This window comes from Triturus cristatus, chromosome 6 (genome assembly GCF_964204655.1).
Source record: "Triturus cristatus chromosome 6, aTriCri1.1, whole genome shotgun sequence".
In the NCBI taxonomy this organism is placed as follows: Eukaryota; Metazoa; Chordata; class Amphibia; order Caudata; family Salamandridae; genus Triturus; species Triturus cristatus.
In genome coordinates, this window is record NC_140589.1 from 344796445 (window position 1) to 344820530 (window position 24086).

Consider the following 24086-nt stretch of genomic DNA (forward strand, 5'->3'; position numbering starts at 1 on the left):
CTCTTTGTCTGTTTTGTTAAACCAGGCCACCAATAGCATTTTTTCTTTAAAGACACACGCTGTAACTCATGCGTGCGCAGAACCTAGCCCCTCGTGTGCAGTTAGTATTAAACTCAATCTGCGATCCATGTTTGGTATTACCCTAACCCCCGCTCCTGGAATCTCAGCATAGGGAATGTTGTTTGCATCTAACTTGTAGGACTACTTGAGTGGAAAATCTTTCGGTAAGGCTGTGCTGTTTTTGCGTGAAGAAATGACAGCTACTATTATGTGCACGTCTATTCTCGTTTTCGAACGAGTTATTGCAGCTACGGCAGCAGTTCGTACTGCCCCTTTTGCGGCTTCATTAACCAATAATTTCCATCAACCTTAATGACATCACGTTGATGACTCGACGTGTGTTTCACATGAGCTCTCCGTAGTTTGTTTTTCAACTCAGCTACTTGTTCCCATAGCATTTTATGCTAAATTGTGCCACCTTTTGAGTCTTTAAACCCATTTTGACCCCAGTAGTGAAGAAATTCGTTGTATGACTGGACACAATAAAAAGAATCGCACACAATCAGTGTGGGGAATTCTCGCTCCGTATTTATTAGTGCCAGTAATAAGGCTTTAATTCTGCCAGCTGAGCTGTGCAGTCTCCTTGAGACTGTGTCTTCGTACCGCTGGGATGGAACTTGCCATCCTGCATACAACCCTTTACAATCGTAAACGCAGCGCTGTATTGCTGTTTACTTTCTATGGCCGGCTGAGCAGATCCGTCAGTGTAAATAATATATTCCTACTGATCTACAGGCATTATTTCATTTGGTAGAGGATATTCTTGTTCACATTGCAGGAATGTTTGGGTCTTTAGATTAGGGTCATATCTGTATTCTACATCCGTTGCAGTGAGAGGATTAGCCCATCGCATCCTCGGATGTAAGGCTTTGGCATTACTAACGCTTGCCTTTGTAGAAGCCTCCGAAGCTGGTACCAGAGTTACGACAATTATTCATTTCCCCTGAGCCAGTGCTCTTTCTCTTACAACAGCGGTCTGTACTGCTGTCAAGATTTTCTCCGTAGAAGCAAAGCACATTTCAGCGTTTGTGTACAAGTGTGATTTGTATGCTATGGGTAACGTTTCTCCTTCATTGAAGGTTAGGTGACTGTACCCAGATCAACCCGCTATAACACTGATCCCCAGGTTGCGGACATTTACGCGTGTCTGCAAGTGTTTTGCAGCTATCATGTCAGCTTGTAGGGAACAAAGGATATCTGTGTGTTCCTGTGTACAATGCCTAACCGAAAAATCTGGTCTGACTTTTCCTGTGTAATCTAAAATGAATGTTCTGCCAAAATTTTAAAATCCCAATATGGATTGTATGTTTTTCAGCGATTTAGGAGGTTGGAGCAGCGCACACTTTTCTAAAAAGTTAGCTGGCAGGCTTTTTCCTTCACTTGATAACTCATATCCCAAAAATAGGACATTGAGGTGGGCTATTTTTGATTTTTTTTAAATTGAATTTGTAGCCCTCAGAGCCGAACCTCAAAATTATGTTGCTCACCCTGGACAAGTAAACCTTTAAATCATCATCCGTCAGATAAATATAATCTACATAGGACAATGCCTCTTCTTCCAAATTCTGAAGCAACTCTGTTACGCTGAACAACCCGGGGCTATTCCTATACCCTTGGGAGAGTTGACAAAATTGACGCTGAGAACCTAGCGCGGAAAATGTGGTTAAATACCTGCTTTCAGGCGCTATATTTTGGCAGAAGAATCCACTTGAGATACCTAGTGTTGTTTTGTATTTTGTTCGCACACTGTTATTCTTTAATGCGGCACTATGTGCATTCTGTACTGCAAATGTCTTTGTGTATGTGTTCAGATGTCTGCAGTCTAAAACTAGACGGTATGAATTATCATGTTTCATTACGGGAAACAAAGGATTATTCATTGGAGAGGAGCAAGTTTCAATTACACCCTGGTATTCAAGTTGATCTAAGATCTCCCTGACCTGCTTTATGCTTCTTGTTTTATTGGGTACTGTCTCTGTGGAGTTGGAGTAGTTTTTACTGAGATTACATGGCATGGTGACTCAGCATCCCACCCAACATGGTTGCGATATGAGGCCGGAGCAAGGGCTACCGCCCACTCCTGCGCATATGTATGTTTTAAGTAAATTGGAATGAGTTCAGAAAAGGACGGTAAGATTACCGTTTCTCCATTTGGGCAATCCATAACAATCTCAGGCGGCCAATCTTTCTCAGCTAAAAGGATGTCATAGCCAAAAGTCATGTTCTCCCAAAAGAGACCTTTAATTTTTCTGGGTTTGTCCCCCTCCATTTGGAGTGTTATCACATGTAACCTATGTGGAACACTCACCGGTGTATCAGTTGTTTCCATCATGATGTGCTCATTCAACTCTGCTGTCACCAGAAATTCCAACAGGTTCTGGCAAGCTATTGTTACTTCTGCTGCGCTGTCTAGCATTGTCAGAGCCCATTCCCCGTTCAGAAGTTGTGTCCTCAGAATTCTGGGCATGTCTAACTTTAAGACCTGCTACTTTCTTCTTTTTAAATTGGGGTTTTGATTTTGGCTTCTCTTCTTTCTTAGAAGTATAATCTGCTGTGCGTGGCGAGTCTCTGGACTTTGTACGCTCTTCTTGTCTGTGTTCTGACCGTCCTTCCCTCTCCGAGTTTCTTGGTGAACCCTGAAAGGATTGAGAGGAACGTGTATCAGTATCCTGATACCGGTCAGGTTTTTTAATGTTATCTCTATTCCTAAGGTTGCACCTCCTTTCAGAGGGCTCCTGTTGAGGAGACCTACCCCTGGATTGAGATCTATTCTTTTATTTGTTATCCCATTTCTTCTTGGAAGAATTAGGTGCTTGCTTGGAGTTATCCTTTTCAAGACCACTCATGAGTTGAGGTTTAGTTGCTCTAGCTCCCAAACTATCGCTAACTAATTCTGCACAGGTGTCTTGAATAACTGTAGGTAATTCACATTCCTGTTGTAAAGTGTGGGAGTGAAATCCCTCTGGCATTGGCGTATTGCAACTGCTGCTGCCTCCCCTTTTATATTCGCTAATATTATTGCTGATACCTGGGCAAAATAACCTAATAATTTCATCCCTAAGTTCAGAGCAGGTTCCATCTCTACCGAGCGTGCCTAGACTTACTTTGTCTTTTGTGTGGGGGAGGACACCTTTAAACCAGTTTATGTGCTACTGGTAGGAGAGCGGAACTTTAATGTCCTCATACGGACAGTATTCGTCTGATGTTTCATCTTCAGTATAAGAATGAAATGTATTTGATTGTGCATCTGCTTGTGGGAATTTAACCCATGAATAGAATACCTCTGTTCTATATGACTCGTGAGCCTCAATCACAAATGTTACGGTCCCACCCCTAGCAGTGACTCAGTAGTCTGCTTGTTTTAGAGTAAGCGCAGTTCTGACATTTTCTGAAATGAAGATTTTCCATTCTAGTTCTTCCTCAACTACAGCACGTTGTGCTCGCATAGCGGCGTCTTCGTCAGTTATTGCTGACAAAGGTTTTCAAGGAAGAGTTTCAAGGAAACTTAGATAAGATTTTATGCACAATAGGAACTATTTGTCCTACAAGCTTGATAAACCTACAGCTAATACATAGGATATGACTACTCAGCTGTGGCGGATAGTTCCCTTCCCAATCCATACGTCTCTGGAGAAATATGAGTAGGGGTCTCTGAGAAAAGCGCGACTGAACTATTCAGATTTGACTGTTAAATAATTATCAAACCAACGTTGGCGGAGCCATGTCGTGTAGTTCCTACAAACCTATATAGGATCTGTGCGTTTAGACAATATACACTGTAGGATTGGTGTCCGGACTGATTCTAGACACCCCCACCGGGTATGTTAGCCTGTATACCAGCAAGCTCACAGTGCCACTAGAAACCCCTCTTGCCAAGGATAGAACTGTTCTTGGCAACTATCGAACATGACAACCCTGATCCCTCAGGAACGTGGAAACTGCAATACTTTCACTCGTGCTCACTTCGTCTCAGAGAGATACACAGAATAAACGGTGGGGACGTTTTTCAATAAGCATTTATTGAACCAGCGCCATTCTAGAGTTAAATAGTTGTGCTAAAACAACCATTAGACAGAAACAGATAAAAATGATTAGAAGCACTAACAGAGTAAAAGGATGGTAGATTTTTACCATTGTGCTAAAACAATGTATAATGGCAAGTATATAAAATACAGGACAGTAGTAAATGCGTACTTCTACGATGCGACCCTAACCAGGTGTACCCAAGTGTACCTGGCATGTATGTGGGTGTAAAACCAAGAATCCCTCTCGGATAAAGTCAATACTATTACCTGAAGTGAGAGACTGTGGGACCCCGTCTTGGTCTCGAGATGGACACCCCGCAAGGAATGTCAGACCACTGTGAGCTGGAGTGTCTGCGTGCAGGAACCTCAGCGTCTCACATCAGTGTGTCAGCATGGAAGTCTTTTTCTCCTCTGAATACCTCAGCAAGATATTGTGTTTATATACCCAAAGTGGTACCCTCATGGGTTCTACCTTGCTGTGTCATGTTGGACCTAGGATGACGGAAGGAATGACCCTTGTATTTAGTTATTATGCAGGAGATGGTAGTCCTGCTGAGTTTCCAAGAATCCTCATGCATAATGGATGAGGCTAGTTTTCAGGGAAAACCCTAAGTCCTGTAAGCAGTACCATAACTGGGTAAAAGGCCAGTCCCAAGAAACGTTAGGTAGTGTAATGATAGGGGAGAATATAGGTGGAAGGTTAGGTGACTATCTGAGCCTACACTGGGGTACCTATATGGAACATAACAAGAGGTCTCCATCCATCTTTGGCACCAGAAAGTAGCGGAAATAGCAACCTCAACCTGCTTCTGATGCTGGTACCCTTTTGATGGGCAATACTTTCTGTCCCCTGCGTGCAAGATCGCCCTGTGTCAGCCGATCTGGGGATGGAGGGAGTGGCGGTAGGGTTTGTTGGAATGGGAGGGCGTAACCCCATTGGACCTTCTGGAGCAGAGATTTGTATGTAATCACACTCCACTTGTGCAGATGGTATCCGATTCTGCCGCAAATCAATGCCCATGCTGCATTTAGGGCAAACTAAAGAGGCTTTTACTGTGCGGCTGCCGGGGGAAGAGCGGATTGGGTGGACCTATGGCTTTGGGCCCCATAAGGCTAGTGGGAGCTGTGTCCGCGGCCGCAAATGGACTAAGCCTGCTGGCTGTGGTGACTACGGGGGAAAAAGGATAGAGCTGCTAGCCCCTACTGTAGCCACGGAATGGGTGTAAGGCAGAAATGCAGCTGACGTGGGGCCACAGTGTCCCCCCACAGCCAAGGTAACTAATTTCACGCTTGCGCCTAGGCATCTTGCGCTCTAATTCCTCGTTAACTTCAGCCACATTAGGCTTTTTAAAGCTCCCGTTTTGCTGTATTTTCGTTATTTTATTGGTTTTATTAGCCCCTGTTTTTAACCCTTTTCGCTTACCTGCACTATAAAACTACTTGACACACCGCGGCTTCAGCGGGTTCCCAGCGCGGTGGTTCGCACACTCAGTGCCATTTTGGGGGTAGGAAGGGACGTCTAGCGGGCGCCATTTTGTGTAGCGGTCTAGCATTCAGGCTGACACGCTAGAATAGTATTTAAGGCGGGGATTGCAGGCGGGTGAATCCTGGACAAGGTAACTAATTTCACGCTAGCGCCTAGGCATCTTGAGCTCTATTTCCTCGTTAACTTCAGCCACATTAGGCTTTTTAAAGCTCCCGTTTTGCTGTATTTTCGTTATTTTATTGGTTTGATTAGCCCCTGTTTTTAACCCTTTTCGCTTACCTGCACTATAAAACTACTTGACACACCGCGGCTTCAGCGTGTTCCCAGCGCGGTGGTTCGCACACTCAGCGCCATTTTGGGGGTAGGAAGGGACGTCTAGCGGGCGCCATTTTGTGTAGCGGTCTAGCATTCAGGCTGACACGCTAAACCTCTATTTAAAGCGCCTACGCAAGCGCGCAGCGTGTGCGCGCAGCGGTCGCGCTGTATTCGCGCCGGAGTCGCGCCAGAGTCCAGCCCGTCTGCGCCCATCCGCGCTAAGGACGGGCTGGAGGACGGGCGAGGCGAGATGGTAGCTGGCCATAGAGAGGATAGTCATGGAAGCGTACTGTATACACATCACGATTTAGTTACCCATAGACCTCTACAACTACCATGTCATTACTCTTTACACCGGAGGCTTTTCCTGACTCCTTGGGTTGTGGTTGTTTCTCACGAAAACGTATGCTGTTAACAGATTCTTTCCCTAACATTTGCCCGCCCACTAAATTAGGTTCCATCTCCAATTTTACGACCGAAAGTGGTTTTCTCATTAATGCTAGATCTTTGGTGAGAAATAATATTGCCTTTAGTGAGTTCGTGTCTGTAAGAAAACCTTCTTGGGTTTTTGTAACCGAAACCTGGGCCTCTGATGCTTCTGGCCCTGATTTGGTGGACGCCATCCCTGACGGATATGCGTTAGTCAGGATGGATCGTGTGGGACGCAGAGGAGGAGGGCTGGGGATTCTTTATAAACTATCTCATACTTGCCGTATTATTACTCTATCCGCCTCCTCAGACAATTTTCAGGCCCTACATTTTGTAATTACTTCTCCCCTCGCCGCTCCTTTTGTTGGCATATTGATTTATAGAACGCCTGGACCCAGAGCAGATTTCAGCCAATCTCTCCTTAACCTTTTAGAACCCTATTTTGGCTGTGCTCGGCTGACGGTCCTGGGTGATCTAAACTTCCATCTTGAAAATTTAGATTCTAGGGAAACTCTTTCCCTACTGGATTCGCTGTCCGCTTGTGGCCTTCAGCAACTGGTTAAAAACTCTACTCATCAGGCAGGTCATATCCTGGATGGGGTATTTTCAAATGACTCTCGACTATCAACAGACCTGCCTATTCCGTTGGTTTGGTCTGACCATTTAGCGGTCCCACTGGAGCTTCAGGCATCATTTGCAGATACTAGGTCGAGTGTGCCTAGTAGAAAAGAACCCAAGCGAAACTATAGGCTGATCTCCAACGACACCGTGGCCCTTTTAATTTCTACCAACGCTACTGCCACATTGAGGGATGTCAGTACGGCAGCACTTGAATTTACCTCTTCTATCTCCAATGCTGTGGATCTGTTGGCCCCAGTCTCCCTGCGATACTCTGCTAGGAAGAGACCCTCGGCCCCTTGGTTCTCAGATTCTCTGAGACTCTTAAGGCAGGGCTGTAGGAAGCAGGAGAGGTTGTGGAGGATGAGCTGGGACACTCAAGAGAGGGAAAAGCACAAACTTCTTCTTAAAGGGTATAAAGCTGAGGTAATTAAAGAAAAACAGGAATACTTTTCTAAGCTAACTACCACCCTTTCTTCCCCTAAAGATCTTTTTAGAATTGTTGACTCCTTGCGTACCTTACAAATGCCCGACCCTATTGTTAGTTCTCAAGATTTTTGTGATAAGATTGCCCAGTTTTTCCATTCTAAAATAGCCGATATTTATCTGGCTCTTGAACTGCAAAGGGCATCTATGCCTCCCTTTCCCACCTTTGTTATTCCCCCCTCAGGAAATGGAAATGCGGCTTCCTCGGCGAGCTGGTCTTGCTTTCCTCCGCTGTCCTTACACCAACTGGACCTGCTTTTGAGTAAAACTAGGTTGGGGTCTCCTTTGGACCCATGTCCTCTTAAAGTTCTTAAGGATTGTAGGGAAACCCTACTGGCCCCGCTTCTGGATATTATGAACCGGGCGATGCAGGAGGGGATTTTTCCTACTTCGTAGAAGAGTGCTGTAGTTAAGCCTCTTTTAAAGAAGCCAACTTTGGATCCCGAAAGCCTTAAGAACTTTCGTCCCATCTCTTTGCTCCCGGCACCAGCAAAGATGCTGGAGACTCATTTGAATGAGCATCTGGCGGCTTTCCTGGATATTTCAGGTTTTCTAGACCAGTCTCAGCACGGCTTTCGGAGGTTCCACAGTACGGAGTCGGCTCTTACGGTTGTGTTAAATAATATCCGTACTGAGGTCGACCAGGGCCATACCACTCTTCTGGTCCTGTTAGATCTTACAGCCGCCTTCGACACCCTTTCCCCCTCGACTTTAACATCTCGTCTCAGGGATATAGGGGTGGAAGGGGCGGCCTTGAGCCTTTTGGCCTCTTTTCTTGATCAGAGGGAACAGAGGGTCAAAATGGGCGAGTTTATATCTCCATCCCTGCCTGTGCAATGTGGGGTCCCACAGGGGTCGCCTCTTAGTCCGACCCTCTTCAATATCTATGTGGCCCCACTTGCCAGGTTAATAAGATCTTACGGGATGGAGGTGGTCTCTTACGCTGATGACACCCAGATTATGGTGTCCCTCTCCCACGCGGGCAATACCTCTGCTCTCAGCTTCAGGAACTGCATGGAGGCAGTTGCTCAGTGGATGATTTATAATTCACTGAAGCTGAATGGGGAAAAAACCGAGGTTCTTGTTTTTGGTGGGAAGAGGGACATCTGGTCCTCTGAGTGGTGGCCCCCTGTTCTGGGTGTGTGTCCCACTCCCACGGACTTAGCTCGTAACCTGGGAGTTTTGATTGATCCCTCTCTTTCCATGGTGCAGCAGGTAAACAGGACGGTTGCTACCTGCTGGGGCATTATCAAGATCCTTAGAAAAATAAAACACTATTTAGCCCCACAGGCTCGCAAACAGATCGTGGTTGCATTGGTCGCCTCTCGGCTTGATTATTGTAATGCCTTTTACGCTGGTATTGATAAGGGTTCCATGCAACGTTTGCAAACTGCCCAGAGTGCTGCAGCTAAATTCGTGCTTGATGCCTCCAGGCTCTCTTCTGCTACAGCTGCCAGGAAGAGTCTGCATTGGCTTCCGATACAGGCCAGGATCAATTTTAAGACCCTCTGCCTGACTTATGGAGCGCTTTCTGGCTCTGGGGCCGCCGGGGGGGGGTCAGGGATCTGCTGAGGCCTTATGCCCCTTGTAGAAACCTTCGCTCTTCTAGAAAGAGCTTGTTATCAGTACCCCGTTTTCGGAGTGTTAAATGGGGAGGTAGAGCCTTCTCGTCTTTAGCCCCTAAATTGTGGAACACCCTTCCTATTGAAATTAAATCTCAACAATCTGTCTTGATGTTTAGGAAGGTATTAAAGACATGGCTTTTTGCAGGGGCCTATCCGTGATTTTGGTTCAGGGTCCATTTTGATTCTTTTTTGTTAGGTGCCTTGATGCCTTTGGGCTTAGTTGCGCGTTATAAGTTCTCCTTCATTCATTCATTCATTCCTAGCAGTGGCCCTACTGTCCTTGAATCTCTCCAAGGCCAAAACCACCTTCCCTCCAACGAGACCGGATCCATCGAATGGCATGTCCACAAGCGAGGCTTGAACGTCCCCTGAATTGGCAGCATTCCGCAACCACACATGATGTCGAAGAGCTACCGAAGAAGCAATGGCTCTGGCCAATGAGTCATCGTATCCAAACCGCATCTGACTGTGAACTTTGCTGCATCTCGCCTGTCAACAATAGCATGGCATGGGAAAGTATGACCTGGGCCACATCTGAGACCATTAGCACCATATGCACAACTGTATCCCACACGGTAAGGGAATAACAGCACAATAAGCATGTGGTGTTCACTGACCGCAGTGCCAGGCTGGGGGAAGAAAACATCCTTTTTCCAAAGCTGTCCAGCAACTTGGATTCACTATCCAGTGGTGTGGTAGGGGAATGTGCTGGGATTGACTTAGGAAGTTGAGGCTTGGGTTGCCAGACTCTCAGGAGTAGGGTAGGAAGGCTGGATCCCCGGGAACGGGCCATTGGCGGTGATCAATGGTTCTGTGCTCAGGGATGCCAGCGCAAGGCTTGGCCCAGACCCTAAGAGGGACATCAGTGAGAGTTTTGTGTAAGGGTTCTGATGGTGAAAACCCCAGCTGAAGCACTTCTGTTATGTTAAAAATGATTTATTGAGCGCGCATACACCGGGCGGTTTCTTGGTGCTAGATACAGGCGGTCGCATTCACAAGACAGTGTGCTCAATTATATGCCTGGAAGAATAACCAAGTTTTGAGTAGTTTTCTGAACTCGGCGTAAGAAGAGGTCGTACGTAGTTTGAGAGGGAGGAGATTCCAGAATTGAGGAGCCAGAGTCGTGAATCTAAGGCCCCTATGATTCTTGCGTTTGAAGGAGTTGGGGGTCAACAGGTTCTTGCTAGAAGAGCAACTATCAAAACACTTGTTTTGACTTGAACCCTGGACAGCTACAAGCCAGGACAATGACCGCACTTTGGACCACCATTACAAAGGAAACCCCCCATTCACCACAGCCACTGTGGGAGGAGAGAAGAGGCCAGTTCCTCATACCAGTAGTCATAGGCCATACATTCGGCTGGGAGGTCAGTGTAGAAACAGGGATTCATCAGATTCCTCCCCTATTCATGTTTGTAAGTAAGCCATTCAGCAAAATACGGCTGTCTCCAATTCAGCCTGTGTGACCCTGCTCAGCGACGGAACCAACGCAGCGGGATGTCAGTATTGCCCCGTATCGGCGTCAGGAATCACAATGGGTTTGACATCGTTGGGAACAGTGGCAGTGGAATGAATCCCCAGAGGAGATCGCAAAGTCATGGCCGGGGCTGATCCAGATCCGGCAACAGATCCCAAGGGGCCGACTGGTGGCGAATGCAAACCCGCCGGCGGCACCCCAGTCGAGGAGCCTTCCTAACCAGTGGGACCCATAGATGCACCAGATGGATTCGACCGAACGAAACACGAGGCTCATTGCCTCATAAAACTCTCAGGGCGAGAAAGCAAAAGACACACAATTGATGGACGGAATGCAGAACAAATCAAAACATTCACCCCCAGTCAAGAAATCTGGGTTAAATCCATCATTCTTTTGCTCACCATGCCACCCCAGTTTAGTCCTGGCCATATGCAAATAAGTCTTGACCCTGTGCCTCATAGGAACAGTCCAGCCCGAACGGCGAAGCCAGGTCCTTCCTGGACCGGAACCAAGCATCCTAGGACTAGTTTCGGTGTTTCACCCCTCTTCAGCCAGGATAGCTTGATTCCAGTAGCACAGTGAGCCTGGGACCCACGTCTGGGCATACCCGGTGCACTTAGGGCAAGGAAGCAAAAGACACACAATTGATGGACGGAATGCAGAACAAATCAAAACATTCACCCCCAGTCAAGAGACACTCTCGGCATTGGGCAGTGGTTGCTACGGCTCCAGGGAACTCAGGGGAGTGTGGAGAAGACCTAGTTTTCAATGCTGGCTGCACAGGGACAACCCGACAGCAAGGTCATGACTTGTGGCATCATTCCCTCATGTTGTCTGAAGAATGAGAGTAACGCAGAGAAATTGAAGATCGCTTCGACTTCTAGTGGAATTCATCAGAAGAAGTCCTGGAGTGGGACAAGGACTGGCACAAGCAATGCAAGGAGTTTCCTAAGACCTCCCATGCGGACGGGACTTAGAGCAGCGTGGAGTCGAATGAAGAGTGACCAAGAGCTTCATGGCCTGCTCGAGGGTGGTCTTGGGGTTCATGGTCTTACACCCCTCACATGACGCAGAATTGTGATCTCTCTCCAAGCACTACAGACATACCAAGTGTGGGTCTGTCACTGACATCTGTCAATGACAAGCAGCACAAGGTTTGAACCTGGTGGGTTTCTTCAGGGAAATCGGCTAAAAACAGTTGGAAAAATAGAAGGCACACTAGACTATAAAAAAAACAAAGGTTGACAAAAGTCAGTCAAAAAACGACTGAAGGGAGCACAATTGGCATCCACGCTGATGGCGTGGAAAAGAAGAAATCAAGGTCAGCACGCTGGGGTGGTGCCTATATAGGCATCTCAAAAGTTATTTTCAGTGCGCAGAAATGCCGAGACCATGTATAGCCGAACGATGTCACCTACTGGCGTGCAAGGGGGACTGCTAAAAAAATAAAAAGTCCTGCTCCAGCCTGATGCCTGGGAATATTCTATGGTAAGGAACCTGTGGCTAGAGGTCTCTATCATATTATTTCCCGGACTATACAATTTAAAAAAAAATGCAAGCTTTATCTGATGTTATAACAGCTTGGCAAACTGTATTATAAGCATGAAACAATACTGGAAATATTGAAGGTCTTATTAAAAAAAAAAAAAAAAAACACAAAGATGAACCACTGTAAACATGATCATTAAGGACACAAACCTGGAGCTTTTCATCCGTATCATCATCACTTTCGTCCAGATCTTGTTGATGATGTAGTCTCCATTCATATTCTACATGAACATGGGAATTGAACCGTCCAGATAATGCCTGCATAAGCTGAGAACATAATTGCAGTCACAATACCAGTCATTGGATATATTATGATTCATTAATCTACTTGAGTGGCTGTTGGGACATATACATTGGAATAAAAAGCTGCTTAGCAATACCAAATGTTTGTATGCACATGATCTCTTTATCAGGGACATACTTGCTTTATCCTTTTGCACTAGAGATTATCTTTGATTTCTGTGTATCTTAAAAATATTCTAGATTTCATCACTATTCTAAAAGATCATTTCTCTACTGATACTCCCCTTTGTGCACCTTTTCTCTTTTTGAGCTAAAAAAAAATCAATTAAATGGCCTTTATTGTATACCCTCAAACACATGATGCAGTTGATATACCAATGTTACACATACTGACAACACAATAAGAATGCATATTTAAAATAATCATTTATATTAATAACATTTATCAAAGAGACTGACCGCCTGAAAGCAATGAGGAAAGCTCCACTGATTAAACTGTATGATATATTAAGACTTGTACAGGTAAAACATAAAGCAAATCGAGTCAAGGCCACCTTGAACAAACTGCTGGGACAGATACGAGCATTAGAAAATAATAAGACACATTATGTTTAGGGATAAAATACCACAAAGGCAGGGGCAAAGCAAGTAGATTGTTAGGAAATGAACAGCTATGCAGATGCGAGCTTTCATAGCAGACGTGGAGAATTAAACCAGAGCGACACAGAAGACTGAAGAGGGGAAGCTAAAAGCTTTTCATTCAATCTATCAAGAGCTCCATAAGGCCTCCCCAACAGAACCTCAGGTGTGAAAACAATATTCATCTTCCTTGATTCTACCTAAGCTACACGAGGCAACGATTCACCAAGGAGAAGGGTCTTTGGGTGGCTAGAGCCTTGAAGCTAGCAAAGTTTCCAAGTCCAGATGGTTTAACAGCTACCTTCTAAAGGACTTTTGCCCCCCAGCTACTAACACTATTAGTGGAGTTCTTACAGGTCTTCCGAATTACTGGGATGTCACCCCAACAATGGGGATAATAACAGCTTTGCTGAAGCCAGGCAAAGACAGCACCTTGTGTTCCTCATACCACCTGATAATTCTGTTAAACGTAGAATTGAAATTATTAACAAAAAAATGTGCTTACTAGATGAACAGATTATTTGCATTCAGCAAGGCTCTTTCTGGTGGATATTCTATTTAATCGCAGATTCCTCACCTGAGAATATTCCCCAGGCACCTGACTAGATCCAGAAATCCTTTTCACAGCAGTGCTCCCACACGTGGCTAGGTGGTGGTGTGTGGCTTCACGTTGACTTCCCAGAAATAACCTTGGCAAAAAGAACATCATCTGTTCTTTTTGGCTTTGTAGCCCTAAGTGGGAAGGGTATGCCCAGACTTAGGTCCCATGCTCGCAATGCCGTCGTATTCGAGCTAGCTTGGCTGATGAGGGATAATACCCCAAAACCAGTCCCAGTATGCTTGTTTCTGGTCCAGGGAAGACCTGGCCTGGCAGTTCGGCCTGGAATGATCCCATGGGGAGTAGGGTAAAGACTGATTTGCATATTGCTGGGACCAAACTGGAATGGCAAGAAAACAATGGATTTATTCCAGATCTGTGATTGGGGGTGAATGTTTGATTTGTTCAGCATTCCGTCCATCATCTGTTCCTTTTGGATTTCTACTTTGAGACATTTACGAATGTTAAAAGAAGACCACAAAATACAAAAGTGGGGAGAAATCGGCAGTTTGGTAGAGTACCCACATCAAAGAGCATAACCAAAGGTAAGTGACTTGCTCTTCTAATGAGGGGTTCTCCAAAGTCGGTCCTGGAGGGCAGGATACTTGACGGATTTTTTAGATAACTACATTTCTCAAAAATGGGGATTTTCTAAAACTCTGGCATGGATCCAGCCCTCCAGGAGACACTTTGGAGAACCCTTTTGTAATGGATAACACAGATTCATCACCTAATAACAGATACCAAAGCAGTACCTCTCTGTCTGGAGGGTCTGTGGAGTGGACTCAGATGAAACAGTTCTGCAGCACTGAGTGGGTGAAGTATTCTTCCCACCGGACCGGGTCATGAAGGTAGTAGAGCCCCGTAAATGTATGCTCTGACATCCACATCACAGCCTGGCAGATGCCAAGGACAGGCACTGGGTGAGCATCCTTAGCTCTGGTGTAATAGGAAATTGCAGTGGCTGCTTCTCAGCCAGTGCAGAGCAGATGTCGATGCCTTGACAGGGTCCTCTTGTGGACAGGCTTCCGTTTCTTTGCCCCAGAATGCCCACAAATACGGACTATCCAAAGGGAGTTCCTTGTTACGATCAATGTAAAAGCCTAAAGTCCTTATGGTAGTCTAGCCAATGGATCCTCTCCTGCTCTTTGGATGGGGTGAGGAGGACCAAAGAATTCAAGCAGGGAGATAGATTCCCTACATGAAAAGGAGTCACAACTTTAGGCAAGAATGACATACGAGTCTTTAACATCAACTTCTCTGAGGTGGTGTATGGTATTTGCACTGAAAGTGCCTGGATTCCACTCAAGTGACAGGCTTGTAATGAGGAAGACAGTCTTCAAAGTAAGGCGGTGCAGCCAACAACTATGCATTGGCTCTAAGGGTGTATACATGGGAAAAGCCAATACCCAGTGAAGGTCCCACTGCAGCTTGGAAGGGAACACGTGTACCAACTCTTTAATAATTCTCACCAAAACAGGTGATAAACTACTGGCTGGTATCTAAGAACCTAGTGACACAAACCCTCCGATGTGAACCACTACCTCGCACATAATCCAATCACTCACCAGTGATGCTAGATATGGACATGCAAGGCCAGGCAGCAGCAGCTTTCACATGGAGCTTCCCCCCTACCCTTTACTGGACCCTGTATTTAGAGCAGACTTAGCCAAATCAATAGAAGATTTCTTTACCGACAATGTGGGGTGTGTAGACAAATTCGCCATAGTATGGGAAACATTCAGGGTATATATATGAGGGATTACTATCTTTAAACATGCAGAGGTACTGAAATCACTGAGTAGAAGACTATCCCTATTAGAGAAGGAGCTAGCGGAACTGGAAAAGCAGCATCAGCAAATGAAGGAAAACTCACTACTAGGAGACCTAAAAATGAGACTGACAGAGTATCATGAAATAGCAAACAGTAAAGTAAAACATATGGGCAAATACGTTATGACCAGAATATATTGAGAGGGTGAGCACCCTGGGCAGCACTAGCCGCCCTGTTGACCAAAGAGAGGAACAGGGGAATTAAGGAAATCCTAGACAAAGAAGGGGAAACACAGCACGATGAGGACAGTATAGCAGACACGTTCCGTAGATACTACGAAGACCTGTAGCGTTCGCGTATATAAATAGACGCGGGAAGTGTAAATGACTGCTTAGAACATATAACAAGCATTTGCAATGTAGTAGGTCTCGCAGCTACGCAAGTTTGAGCTATTGGCATTGTAAATGGCTATGCCTTTTATTTTGGTATTGGTTTTTAAAACATAAATAAAAGACATTGTAACTTACAATGGCAATAGCTTAAGCTTGCGTAAATGCGAGACCTATTGCATTACAAATGCTTGTTGTATAAGGTGATCGCCCCAGTCAGAGAACTGTTCTCTAAGGTCGAACACCTCTTGTGACATGCCAGAGGATTTCCAGGTGACCAATATGACCTCCTTTTATGGATTAAGAGGGCATTTGGTAAACCGTATACTTAGAATATCATGAGAGGTGAGAAATTCCAGGGATGGGATATGGTAGAGAAGGCAGAAGACATTCCCACGGTTGACAATGTCTTTGTTTCCTCCGGGCGTGTACTCTGGGGAAACAATCAGCGAACTAGTGGGAAGATCTCTTTTCAGGTGGTTAGGAATGGGGGGGCTTTGTCCCCAAGCTCAAAGAGTTGTTGATAAGAGTGCCCCCTACCGCTGTCATCTTGTTAGATGGAGTTACAGGAGTGTGACCAAGGAATTGTCTTTGAGCGCCGTTGTTACTGGCCCGCTCTGGCAACAGTGGTAGGTGGGGAGTTTGATTGGGTAGGCACAGCTGTCAAACGATAGCGTGGGTGTCCTAAGGTGACCTCATGGGGGACAGAAATCTCCCATGGAGCAGAATGGCACAAGCCCGCTTGATATCAATTTTAAACCAGTACTGAGTACTTTTACTTTCCTAGTATCAGTCTGTGACTCGCATTTATGTTTCTGGCTCCATGCTCTCTGAAACTATTACTGTTTAATAGCACACTGTCCTTTTAATTTCCATTCTGTATTCTAGGGCCTTCTTACGCTCACATTTTCCACCTGCTTTTAGCATCCCTATTGGCTAAGTATTTATGACCTTCTTTGACTTCATCCCTTTATTTTTCAGCGTCTGGAATACGGGATCTGATTTAAAACTTAGACAGACTGGCGCATCATTTAACGTGATTCACTACTCATGTCTTACTGCTTTAGCGCAGAAGAATAGCGGCAGGTGAAAATAGGATGAGAAAAGTAGATTGTAAAACACAGACTCAGAAACATCAGTCTTAAATAGGTATCATTCATAACTATACTGCTTTAAAAATATTGACTCTCATCTTTACCTACTTTCAAGCGCTTGCTCCCAAAATATCCCAGGACAGGAGTTAGAATAATAAATAAACCCCGTCTTGTGGATTTAGGATTGAGGTCAATGAAGGAGTGGGCAGGGTAGTGGGTGGGGGGAGTAAGGTAAAAGAGCACTGGAGAGGGAGCGAGAATGATGGTTGGGGAAGGACACGACGGAGAGAACAATACTGGACAGAGGGAGAATCAAGAGGGTGAAAGCAACAGAGAGCACATGGGTGAGAGAGAACAACACGGAGCGTGGCGAGAGACAGAAGCGCAAGGATGAAAGAGATTAACAATGTGGAGCATGGGGTAAAGAAGCACATGGGCAAGAAAGAGCAGCACGGAGCTGGGGTAGGAGAGAAGCACAAGGATGAGAGAGATTCACATGGAGCACGGGGTCAGTGAAGCACACGAGGGGGACAGCTGGAAAACACATGCACTCTCTTGGAGCGCTTAAGCAATAAGAAAAAAAGTAGTTTCCTAAAAGTGAGAAGCGGAAGGACTCACGCGTAAAGGCTGAGCTTAAGGAGAGGGGCAAACGCCAGAAGGACAAAACAAGATGGTCGAATAAGAGGCAAGCAAATGAGAGTTACAATAAAGGCAACCAATGGAAAGCAATGGGCAGGCTTTAAGTCCATTGTAAGTGTGTTGAAAGCTGACAAGACGTATTTGGAACCAACACCACCATGCCAGTTTGGCTCGAACTAAAAAACAAGCCAAACTGCCATGGTGGGGAGGGACCTGCCGCCATGCTTAGATCTTTTGTGGAGAGGTGTGGTGCAGCGGCCAGGGCAGCTGACTTCGGAGCACAGGGTTCACCGTTCGATCCCTGGCTCCGGAGGCAGCTCAGCTCAGCACCATGTGGCTCTGGGCAATAGCTCACTTTATTTCCACGACGGCCCCCAGCGCCTTGAGACCCGTAAGGGTGAGTAGTTTGCGTTTTACAAATACGGATGGATGGATCTCTTCTGTTTACTCACGGGCACTGTCACAACATGTGAAGCACATCATGATGCAAACATGTAAGCAGCTCGCTATATTTTGGATATGGATTTAAACATGAATGTTTACATTTCCAACATCTTACCAACAAGGTTATATCAGATAAACTTTGTTCTTGACCTTTTCGTGCTGCCTGCCACTGGACTGTCCTATGCCATCTACCTGAATATTTACAGTGCATTGAGTCCTTTGGTCGCTGACAAGCCGATTATAATGTCTTGTCATGAAAAACACTCTAGTCGTAGGGAGACTAACATTTACATTACACACAGATTAACCAGTGTTGATAGTCTGTGGTGTAACTTTTTCCTAGGGTGAATTTGTCATCTTGGCTGGAACATCACAACTCAAAGAGAGCGAGGCACGTGCATCGTGAGTCCATGTAGTGCTTAACAACTGCACTGTGAGGTAGTGTGTGGCAAACGAAAGGAACCAGCGCCACTCACAAAGTAGAATATTTGCACTAAGTATTACGCCTGCTGCTTGTCTCCTTTAAAGCTGTGACGAATGCGGGTGTCATGTCACGATGGTCTGTTTTAGCAGCCAATCCTTGCACACGCCCACTCCTCGCATTTCTAGAGCCCGCAGAACGTGGCAGCCCGCCAAAAGTCGCCCACTGTTTTATAGGGTCCGGGTCACACCTTAAGTGTCTTTATGTCATTAGAAGACTCTGGTTTAACACACTTCCGATGGCTCTATAGGCAGCGTAGCACACTGTGCCTTCGTTTCTGTGCGCTAGGCCTGAGTGCCACACCCCTATCGATCGCTCGCCTACCTCCTGCAAAGGTCTGCGAATACCGCGCTTTCACGAAGGTAGGGTCGGCAGCCGAGCTTTGTCACTCCCTGCAGCAGCATGTTTTGGGAATTCCTACCGTTGGCTCCGACAACAACAGGAAATCATCCATCGGATCATCCGTACTTAGAAACCCCTCTCTTGTCTGAACCACTTGCATGTATCTACATTACATGAGCACAACAGACAAACAAGTGATGCAGAAATTGATGCTGTGTGTTGTCAACCCTCCTGCAAACACACACCCCTTACTCAACGCAGCTCTGATCCTCTGCGCAGCACGTAATGGAATATACATTTCTGACTCGTTCACTAAAGATCGCAGGTACAGCATTCCAACTTCTAGCCTGAAATTGTGCGAGTGGTGGTTTTCTAATGACCTTTAACAAAAGCACACAACTCAGGCACCTACTTAGCGCCCAGCATCCACGTTCCCTGAACAGAATGTTCATCACGCCAGCCGACCTTGCCTAAAGGTCACTTGTCGATGATAACCACGAATTTCATATTTTTTCTAAAATATAAACCCCTTGCCATGACTGCTGCCAATTCATTGTTTCCCCCTGGTCGCTTGTTACTCTCATTGACGTCAGCGTGTCCTTGCTAACTCTATGCTTAGTGGTCCATCGCCTAGCAACGGGGAGTGCAGGCGCGCGCACTTCCATGCGCCGGCTGCGCTGTGGAAGCATCTCGTATCTTCTCTGCAGTGATAAAGTAAACTTTAAAAAACGAGACCTATTGGCTATGTCAATGCTTGTTGAATTAGCTGCAGATGTGCTTGTATCACCAATCTAATTGGTTTCTTAGAGTGTATGGTAATTAATATGGCTGTTTATAAAGCTAAAACCTGACTGCCATCTACGGCCCCATTCAAAGTGACCCCAGGAGTCCCAGGCCCCATCGGTGTATTTCTCTTAGAGACTTCGCATGCTCGAAGCAAATGAGGTGTCTGGATGAAATACTGGGCAAGAAACTGAGAGAGTGAGGCCAGAAACACTGACTCTCGAATGCTGCTCTACAAAATCCGATAACTGGAATATTTCCTTCCCCAGAGTCTAATTATGCCCCTGGTGCCATAACTCCAGTGATGGAGTGGGAAATACCAGGCAGAACCCTTCCCCCCACTCAGAATGAAGCGCACATGTCAATGACCACATGTCGGTTAAATAAATGTGGAGCTATACCGGCTGCAACTTTATTTCCTAACAGTACAAAAATAAATATAGACAAATGCAGACAGGAGCATAAAATAAATATAAATGCAGACGGATGTTAAACAAGCGATTCAGTTATAGCTAAAAAAAAAAAGTAGTGGTGCGTGCGCACCACAGAGGAGCGGGGGAGGGAGCGCGGCAGCGAGGAAACGCGTGCTGCGCGCGTGCTGGCCACCGACGGGCATGGGCGTTGCAAAGGCGGGACATGCGCCTGCCTTTGCTCAATCGCGTGCCTTTTTTAAAAATAAAAAAACACGCGAAAGCTAATGGCGGGCGACGAAAGCCTGTTCACACGCACAAGAGGGTGAGCAGCTTTCAGAACCCCCTTACAAGAGGTCTTGCGCTGCACGAGCAGTTCTGTGCACTGCAACGCTAGGCGCGAGACCTAAAAATGACGTGGCTAACCACAGAACACAGGGAGCACCTAATGGCTCCATTGCAATCATCTGAGGTAAGAGCGCCCATTGCGAGTAAGCAGCCTGGTAAGGCACCAGGAGCAGAGGGACTAATGGTGGCCTTTTACAAGGCATACCAAGATCTCAGTGCGCCGGGTATGCCTAGACGTAGATCCCGGGCTCACTGTGCCACTGGATTCAAGCTATCCTGGCTGAAGAGGGGTGAAACCCCGAAACCAGTCCTAGGATGCTTGTGTCCGGTCCAGGGAGGACCTGGCTTGGCAGTTCGGGCTGGGCTGTTCCCGTGAGGCACAGGGTCAAGACTGATTTGCATATGGCCAGGTCTAAACTGGGGTGGCATGGTGAGCCAAAGAATGATGGATTTAACCCAGATCTCTTGACTGGGGGAGAATGTTTTGATTTGTTCTGCATTCCATCCATCAATTGTGTGCCTTTTGTTTTCTCGCACTCAGTGCGCCGGGTATGCCTAGACGTAGGTCCGGGGCTCACAGTGCCACTGGATCCAAGAAATCCTTGCTAAAGAGGGGTGAAATCCCGAAACCGGCCCTACGATGCTTGTGTCCGGTCCAGGGAGGACCTGGCTTGGCAGTTCGGGCTGGACTGTTCCCGTGAGGCACAGGGTCAAGACTGATTTGCATATGGCCAGGTCTAAACTGGGGTGGCATGGTGAGCAAAAGAATGATGGATTTAACCCAGATCTCTTGACTGGGGGAGAATGTTTTGATTTGTTCTGCATTCCGTCCATCAATTGTGTGCCTTTTGGACTGTTCCCTTGAGGCACAGGGTCAAGACTAATTTGCATATGGCTGGGTTCAAACTGGAATGGCATGGTGAGCAAAAAAACGATGGATTTACGCCCAGATCTCTGTACTGGGATGAATGTATGACATTGTTCTGCATTCTGTCCATCAACTGTTGCTTTTGTAAATTAAATAAATACATTAGTGAAAACCATATAAAAGCGGGTGGTGTGCTGTGACGTCTTGGGCGGAATAAGGGAAGCGCATTAAAGAAAATGGTACTCACTGACAACATAATGCAGACAATGTAACAACACAAGTAAAAAGTCCAGTCCATATGGGAGGTTACAAATGCAGACAAAATGGTATTAAGGAGGGACTACTAGGCCTAGTAACAAATTAGAACTAACGATTTAGAAAGGACAGTAACAGGAGCCAATTTAAACGATGGGTGGGAAATGGGCGAAGCTTCTATTCTATTTCATACCTCAATACAGCATGCCTCGCAAAGCAGCGCATGCGCTGTCCAGGCTCGACCTAATAATAATTCAGACAGCTTTGCTTGTAACATGTCAATACAGAAGGTGCCTCAACAAGCCACACACTTGTTCCAACACCTGGCATACACAGATTTTCTAGATGGGCATCTTCCTGCCAGAATACTATCCAGAACAGCGAAGGAAATTAGCTGCCATAGCTAAATCGCCACAAATGGATGTGTCGAAATGGGAAGCCTAGGTTCAAAAATCTGCCCTGTTGATCAGACAGCAGATGCTCCAGAAGCAGCAGCTTAATCAGAGGACAGATTCTCATGCCCAGAGGTTCTGGGCCACACCTTCCTGGTGTAATCCAGAGCTATTAGGATGACTTGGGCCAGCTTCCTCAGGAGAGGTAGAGGCTGAAAGGCATAGAGGATCCCAAACTCCGCTCTAGGAGGAATGCGTCTCTAAGAGAGAGCGGTCTTAGGAACTCTACTGTGTAAAATATTTACCTTTGCGCATTCTCAATGATGGTAAAAAGACCAAGCCAGGGTTCTCCCATTGCTGTACTACACTGCACCGCCTCTGAAGATGCAAACTGTGCAGGCCTGCGTGCAGTACCCAGCCCTACTGCTGCGAGAGAAGATCCCCTTGAAGCTGCAGCTTGATCGCAAGATAGATGATCATGCCCAGGAGTTACTGGTACCACACTCCCCTGGACCAATCCAGTGCCACTAGGAGACTTGGGTCCAGTCATTTCTAATCTTCAGAACTGTGGACAGGACAGGCAGTGATGAGAAGGCATACTGAAGTCCCAAGCTCAGCTCTGGACAGAAGGTGTTTCAGAGAGAGAGCTGCCTTGAAAACTTCAAAGAGCAAAACAGCTGACATTGCACTCCCTCAGCAGTGGCGAAAAGATAAACCCAGGGTTCATTGATAAACCCAGGGTTCTATCAATGAACCCAGGGTTCATTGATAGAAGACGTCCTCTACCAACTCAGGGTTAACTGCCATTTGTGATCCACTAGGCATCGGTGAGTTCATCCAGCCTGGCTTTTAGTGATCATGCCATGTTGTTCACTGCCTATTCCCTGGCCAAGTCTGTAATTTCCAGAGGCAGTGAGCCTTATGGCACAGAACCAAAGACCCCACTCCATCATGCTTATTGCAATACCACAGCCTTGGCGGTGGTGTTGTCTGTGAGGACCTGTACTATCTTCCTTTAGATGGTTGATAGGAAGACCTCTAATGCCAAGCGGGTCACCCGTAACTCCAACAAGTTGATGAGCCCACCCCTTTCAGTGATACATCGATCACTGCAGTCAGCTCTGGGTAGGGTAAGAAGAGGTTAAAGGTTTATTAAGTTTGATTTAGACCTCTACTGAGGTCAACAAATACACAGACATAGTTTTAAGACATTGATCGTAATACACTTTAAAACAGCTTTTTTTCTTTTTTAAAAAGCTCTTTAAGCATTCATAATTTTAAGACATTTATCATAATAAACTATAAAACAACTTTTAAAAACTCTTTGAGAATGTATACAATTGATAACAGGCAAATTCATCAGGTGGTGATTTACAGAGCTTAATTAGACTTCGTGGGCTTCTACCAGGATTGGATTAGGGCAAAATGTCAAAACGTGAGGTAGATCTTGTGTTCCTCCCTTACAAAAGTCGCAAAATCCTGTTGTGTTTTCTGAGTCATTCCATTTTGCTATGTATACTTTTGAAGGGAGGATTTCCAACCTCAGTAGAAGAGTATAACGCCGTACCCTGTGTTGTAGTGAAAAATAAGTGAATTGCTCAGGGGATTTATATTCTATGTCGTTTACATATTGTATATAGTGTTTTAGTTGAGAACAAAGTTCTACATCCAGGTCTAAGCTTATTCTTGGTGTAAGGTTCTTTAAAAAGAGCTTCAAATGTGCTGGTGTCCAAGTTTGTAAAAGTGCTACTGTGCAGTGAGACAGGCTAAGAGCTATATTAAGATTCTTGTTAAAAGTATATCGCGACGTCTCATCTCTGAAAGTCTTGAATTTTAAAATGTGCCTTGGAGATCCAGGATCGGCATGCAAAAGGTGATATGCCCATCTTATTATGTTGGAAATGGCCCTAGCATATCTGCTATCTAAGGAAACCTCGAGGCGAAGCGCTTGGACCAGGACAGCTTGATTAACTTTTAGCAATTTGCGTTAAAGATTCCCTTTTCTCGTTTTTACAAGTTGCCATGTTTTAATATGTATGTACTCTAGGGCATACGTAAAAATGGGAGGGATTTTCATACAATAAATCTCTAGCAAAGGTTGAAAATGCCTGTTGACGGAAGAAGAATATAGCCTCAGCAGTGCCCCTATATGAGCCTCTGCCTTTCACCCTATGTGATGTAAATGGGATGAATTTTGTAGAGTTTGGGAGAAAATTTGACCCAGATAGGTATATTCTTTGATGGACTCTAATGGTTTTCCTCCCAATGTCCAATAGGACAAAGTCGCTTTTTTCCCCTAAAAGGTAAAATGTTGCTTT

At 45.8% G+C, this 24086-nt stretch overlaps 1 protein-coding gene across 5 annotated transcripts in view; it reads right to left on the reverse strand.

The window, feature by feature from the left end:
• ASAP2 (ArfGAP with SH3 domain, ankyrin repeat and PH domain 2) overlaps window positions 1-24086 on the reverse strand; it is a 1162669-nt gene that overhangs the window by 232026 nt on the left and 906557 nt on the right. For all 5 annotated transcript variants that reach the window (XM_085610735.1, XM_085610732.1, XM_085610734.1 and 2 more), the window contains one exon: window positions 12220-12336. In XM_085610735.1, coding sequence (XP_085466861.1) covers window positions 12220-12336 — 117 coding nt within the window. The remainder of the gene's footprint in view (window positions 1-12219; window positions 12337-24086) is intronic.